This window comes from Brienomyrus brachyistius, unplaced genomic scaffold (genome assembly GCF_023856365.1).
Source record: "Brienomyrus brachyistius isolate T26 unplaced genomic scaffold, BBRACH_0.4 scaffold50, whole genome shotgun sequence".
NCBI classification, from domain to species: domain Eukaryota; kingdom Metazoa; phylum Chordata; class Actinopteri; order Osteoglossiformes; family Mormyridae; genus Brienomyrus; species Brienomyrus brachyistius.
The window spans coordinates 1,382,602-1,389,098 of NW_026042325.1; the positions used below are offsets into that span (position 1 = coordinate 1,382,602).

Genomic DNA, 6,497 nt, shown 5'->3' on the forward strand with positions numbered 1-6,497 from the left:
TAACTTGAAAACAGACCAAAAAATGTAACGCGAGTCACATGGAAATGCCCACAGGGTCACATGACCTGCGCTCCCCTCCTGGAGGGACAGAGAGGGAGGGTCCCTGACTGGTGAAAAAGGACTTCAGTCTGGTAGGGCTGGAATCCTCTTAGCTTACACAGGTTTGCTTCCAAATAAATCAAATCAAAACAAATTATGCCAGCCTGTCAGAAGGATGAATTAAAATATAGTTTTGGCTGGTGTACAGCTTAGTTAAGACCGCTAGTAAATTACAGCCGATTTATATATACATGTCATTTACCGACAAGGCACTAATGATTACTGCCTTGGCACCAACCAGTTGATTAAAATGCATTCGAAACTTTATTTTGGCTGCGTCAGCTAAACAACACATATTACGTGGTTACGCATCCAGCCAAGTCACGCGAACGAGAAAAACCATATCTACTGTATGTCCAACCAGTGCCTGGTGTAACCTCACATGAACCAACTAAAGTAGCCAATGGGAGCACAGACCAGACAAAGATGGACCGCTGCCCACTGGTTTCAAAGCCTCATTTCCAAAATCAGACAATGAGAGCTTCTCCTTGATTAAACAATCAGATTTTATGACTAGGAAAAAAAATGATTCATTGCAAAATATGGGAACCGTCAGTTTTCACCCCTGACACTGAAACGGGGAAGAAGAGACCAGCTTAAAGACCTTAAAGTCTTGCCAGTACTTCATTCATTCATTTATTCATTCATTCATAACAAACCCCCTATCCAATCACAGCTTGAGCAAACAGTGTCCTAAACCAAACCAAGTCATGAGCAGCGCAAATCACTGATCTGGATAAGTCAGGGACATAAAAACCTCAGGTCATCTGATTCACTCTTAAGCTTTTAAGTCGGCTTAAGTTCCCTTGTACATGTGACTTTAGTCACCTGTGGCACCAAACAGCCACCAAATCTGTACAGGAAATGGTGTTCGATCCTCTCCACTCGTCTGTTAAATTCTTTCATGAAAATGAACTGAAAACAAAGCAGAAATGTGAATGGTTTCACCTTTGATTGGGCAACAAATGATATTTTCTTATAAGATTTTGACCATTAATTGCTAACTATTTCAGTATCACTGCATCACCTGACTGAGAAGATGCAGCAGTTCTATGATGGAGATGTGTGCCAGGATCCTGGACAGGACACCAAGAGGTGCAGGAGGGGGGACCTGAGGGGGGGGCTTACCCCATGGTGGGATCCAGGGCAATGCCCTTGGGGTTATAGAGTTCCAGGTCCAGCAGCGTGACGCAGGTGGCACCGTCCTTGTCACAGACGAAGATGCGGTCATCAACGTCGTCCACGAAGTAGAAGTTCCCCGTCAGCCAGTCGATGGCCATCTGCTCCACGTCTGCACAGACCAAAGGAGCCTGACGTTACTTACAGCCTGGGCGTGTTCACCCTCCGTCCAGGAGAGGAGAGGAGAGGAGAGAGTGCAGGGTACTGATGAGTGTCAGCCTCCTCTACGTGGGAAGTGACACCACGTGGGAAGTGACACCACGCCAGGTGCATTGTGTGACATCAGGGGACCAAAATCATCATGACCTAGGGCCCAGCTCTTAAACGCAAAGCAGCGGAAAGCAGCTAAATATTCATAAGAGAAATTAATTAGCACGACACTAACAGCCAAGCTAACGTTGGGTGGGCCGTCCAGCAGCGTTAGCGACGCCGCTACCACTAGATAGTGAAATCACAGTCCTCCCCATGTCAGAAGCTAATAGACCATTTCATTACAGGACACTGCTCCGAAAGCACAGATACAGCCTAAGGACGCTGACCCACCAGGCTGTACCACTGGAACAGGGTGGGGGGGTGGGCTCCCTGAGAATAGCACAGAAAGGGGATGTGGCGGGTGAGTCACCATCACAAGGCAATGATCTGGTCCAAATTGAGGAACGACACGAAGGGCTGCCGCCCCCCCTCACCCCCCCATTGCTGCCGCCCCCCCTCACCCCCCCATTGCCGCCGGTCCTGTTCCCTGCTTACAGAGCGATCCCCAGCCAGACACCACGCCCATAGGCACAGCCTGGCAACATGGCGGTCAGGCCTTCCCAGCAAACCTCTGCCAAACAGCAGGCAAAACACCGGCTGGAGAATCGTGGGAGAGGAGGGCGATCCCTGGGGGTGGGGGGTCTCAGGAAAAACACACCACAACAAAGGAGGTAAAGAAACCTTAAAGATCATCTTCCAGCTGTTACTCCCTGACGCTCCAGCAAACTCCCACGCTGTGACCCGCTTGCGATAAAGAGTCATAAACAAAACACACTGCAAGAGGAACGCACTCCACTCGACACACCCGACCCAATAAAGGCACAGTCCCCATCTGGTCTGTACACAGACGCCCAGAACACTCTGGAAAAATAACATGCATTCTGAAGGAAAGATGTGCAGCCAATGAATGGACACGCAGAAAAGGACGTGACTGACGCGGCCAGAGTGTGACGGGAAGCAATTAAAAAGCATAGTTACAGAAAATGTAATTATTACCGAATCCAGATGTGAGCCGAGTGAGTCACTTCCCTGTGAGATTCATCACTGAGTAAATGCTTACAGGGACACTCTGTTGGTGTCATGTACTGGTCACCCCCCCCCCACATTTTCACTCACTTGGTCATCTTCCTGTCAATCATCTGCTTCCACACGTGAGCAGGGCAGCCTGGCTGAGGGGGGCTTATAAAAGAAATGCCAATGTCAGAGGGGCCCCCCGTTTATTAAAAATTCAGGCCCAAAAGTACATCCGCAGGGCCTCTGCAAGCCCTCTCACCTGGTGAGTCTCCCAGAGTCACACCGGTGCAAACAGCAGAGTGCTGGGCCACGCTCTAACAATGGCCGTCTTTCTCCAGTCTGAGGGGGTGGCACATTGGTGGGATAGAGGGCGTGGCTGTGGGATTTAGGCTGCCCCCCCCCCCCCCCCCCAGAGAGGCAGCGTGTTTGTCCAGCTGTCTCCAGTCTCTCTCACAAGGAGTCAGATACGCCGAGCACCCGTGCATCACGCCCCTCCCTCCACTAACATCTCTGCTCTTTTAATGAGATGTACGCATCTATGTAGACATGCAGACGTACAGAGACAGACACAGACGTACAGAGACAGACACAGACGTACAGACACAGACACAGACGTACAGACACAGACACATACGTACAGACACAGACACATACGTACAGACACAGACACACGCTGCCACATGCAGACAGAGGGAGACCGATAACAGACATAAAACATACAAACACAGACACACGTAGACAGACAAAGAGAAAGACGGGAGCGACGCAGAGATAGACAAGTACAGAAAGGCACACATGCAGACATGCAGGCAGACAAAGGCACACATGCAGACATAAGGCTGAGATACCAGATGACAAAAGGAGACAGAAAAAAATTGGGGGGGGGGGGGGGCTACCTGGAAGCAGGCAGCCGGATTTCAACAAAGGAAAGTTGGCTGCAGAGCCAGAACCCCGTCCGCGATTTACGGGAATTCTGGGAATATTTCCACAAGGTGCCTTTTGCTGAGCTCATGTTCCTCGTATAAGCAGTTCCAGCTGTTTGTTCTGAGAGGCGCTGATGAAGTTACATATACCAAGGAGGAGGGGATGGGGGGGGGTGTAATATGGGGAGCAGAGGGGCTGGGGGGGACAGAGGCATGGGGGTGGGGGGCTCCTGTGACTGGGATGCAGCTTCTCCCATTAGCAGAAATGGACTTGCCCCACTCTCCGTTTCAGGGAAATGGAAACTGTCACAGGAAAGCCAACGAAAGCGGCCCCCCCCCGTCACCCCTATCCTACTCATAGCCTCCTCCCCCCCCGGTCACCCCTATCCTACTCATAGCCTCCCCCCCCCCCCGTCACCCCTATCCTACTCATAGCCTCCTCCCCCCCCCGTCACCCCGATCCTACTCATAGCCTCCTCCCCCCCCGTCACCCCTATCCTACGCATAGCCTCCTCCCCCCCGTCACCCCTATCCTACTCATAGCCTCCTCCCCCCCCGTCACCCCTATCCTACTCATAGCCTCCTCCCCCCCGTCACCCCTATCCTACTCATAGCCTCCTCCCCCCCCGTCACCCCTATCCTACTCATAGCCTCCCCCCCCCGTCACCCCTATCCTACTCATAGCCTCCTCCCCCCCCGTCACCCCTATCCTACTCATAGCCTCCCCCCCCCGTCACCCCTATCCTACTCATAGCCTCCTCCCCCCCCGTCACCCCTATCCTACTCATAGCCTCCCCCCCCCCGTCACCCCTATCCTACTCATAGCCTCCCCCCCCCGTCACCCCTAGCCTACTCATAGCCTCCTCCCCCCCCCGTCACCCCTATCCTACTCATAGCCTCCTCCCCCCCCGTCACCCCTATCCTACTCATAGCCTCCTCCCCCCCCCGTCACCCCTATCCTACGCATAGCCTCCTCCCCCCCCGTCACCCCGATCCTACTCATAGCCTCCTCCCCCCCCCGTCACCCCTAGCCTACTCATAGCCTCCGCCCCCCCCGTCACCCCTATCCTACTCAGAGCCTCCCCCCCCCCGTCACCCCTATCCTAGTCATAGCCTCCTCCCCCCCGTCACCCCTATCCTACTCATAGCCTCCTCCCCCCCCCGTCACCCCTATCCTACTCATAGCCTCCTCCCCCCCCGTCACCCCTATCCTACTCATAGCCTCCCCCCCCCGTCACCCCTATCCTACTCATAGCCTCCTCCCCCCCCGTCACCCCTATCCTACTCATAGCCGCCCCCCCCCGTCACCCCTATCCTACTCATAGCCTCCTCCCCCCCCGTCACCCCTATCCTACTCATAGCCTCCCCCCCCCCGTCACCCTATCCTACTCATAGCCTCCCCCCCCCCGGCACCCCTATCCTACTCATAGCCTCCTCCCCCCCCCGTCACCCCTATCCTACTCATAGCCTCCTCCCCCCCCGTCACCCCTATCCTACTCATAGCCTCCTCCCCCCCCCGTCACCCCTATCCTACTCATAGCCTCCTCCCCCCCCGTCACCCCTATCCTACTCATAGCCTCCTCCCCCCCCGTCACCCCTATCCTACTCATGAGCCTCCTCCCCCCGTCACCCCTATCCTACTCATAGCCTCCTCCCCCCCCGTCACCCCTATCCTACTCATAGCCCCCCCCCCCCGTCACCCCTATCCTACTCATAGCCTCCTCCCCCCCCGTCACCCCTATCCTACTCATAGCCTCCTCCCCCCCCGTCACCCCTATCCTACTCATAGCCTCCTCCCCCCCCGTCACCCCTATCCTACTCATAGCCTCCCCCCCCCCCGTCACCCCTATCCTACTCATAGCCTCCTCCCCCCCCCGTCACCCCTATCCTACTCATAGCCTCCCCCCCCCCGTCACCCCTATCCTACTCATAGCCTCCTCCCCCCCCCGTCACCCCTATCCTACTCATAGCCTCCCCCCCCCCCGTCACCCCTATCCTACTCATAGCCCCCCCCCCCGTCACCCCTATCCTACTCATAGCCTCCTCCCCCCCCGTCACCCCTATCCTACTCATAGCCTCCCCCCCCCCCGTCACCCCTATCCTACTCATAGCCTCCTCCCCCCCCCGTCACCCCTATCCTACTCATAGCCTCCTCCCCCCCCGTCACCCCTATCCTACTCATAGCCTCCCCCCCCCCCGTCACCCCTATCCTACTCATAGCCTCCTCCCCCCCCCGTCACCCCTATCCTACTCATAGCCTCCTCCCCCCCCCGTCACCCCTATCCTACTCATAGCCTCCTCCCCCCCCGTCACCCCTATCCTACTCATAGCCTCCTCCCCCCCCGTCACCCCTATCCTACTCATAGCCTCCTCCCCCCCCGTCACCCCTATCCTACTCATAGCCTCCTCCCCCCCCGTCACCCCTATCCTACTCATAGCCTCCTCCCCCCCCGTCACCCCTATCCTACTCATAGCCTCCTCCCCCCCCGTCACCCCTATCCTACTCATAGCCTCCTCCCCCCCCGTCACCCCTATCCTACTCATAGCCTCCTCCCCCCCCTATCCTACTCATAGCCTCCTCCCCCCCCCGTCACCCCTATCCTACTCATAGCCTTATCCCCCCCCGTCACCCATATCCTAGCCACCCCCGACGGGAACAGGAGAGAAACAGTCCGAATTCGTTTTCTGTCTCTGCTCAACAATTATAAAAACACATGACTTCCAGCTCTGCCTTTGTCTGTTTATGTTTTAATCTCCCCTCGCTTCTCCTGCTGTGGGGGGGTTTTCACACTCTCGCCGTGGTCGTGGCGACCGTGAGTGCTAGCTTCACTGGCAGGAGCCAGGAGCCGGAACAGACGCAGTGCCACGGGGGGGTCCAAAGGACCCAGCTCCAGCTGCCTGCCGTGATTTACTGCCTTCACCTCATTGTCCCTGCCCCCTCCCCACTCTGGTAGGCGGGGGGTGTTCAAAGCACTTCAGACAAAAACTGTCTGGAGATGTGATCAGGCAGATGAAAGGAAAGCGAAGCAC

At 55.8% G+C, this 6,497-nt stretch overlaps 1 protein-coding gene across 1 annotated transcript in view; it reads right to left on the reverse strand.

The window, feature by feature from the left end:
• Positions 1 to 1,561, reverse strand: part of LOC125723515 (low-density lipoprotein receptor-related protein 1-like) — a 61,188-nt gene extending 59,627 nt beyond the window's left edge. Inside the window, 2 exon segments of the mRNA XM_049000163.1 lie at positions 1,228 to 1,390; positions 1,507 to 1,561. Of these exon segments, the coding sequence (XP_048856120.1) occupies positions 1,228 to 1,390; positions 1,507 to 1,561 (218 nt within the window).
• Between the last annotated feature and the right edge of the window lie 4,936 nt (positions 1,562 to 6,497).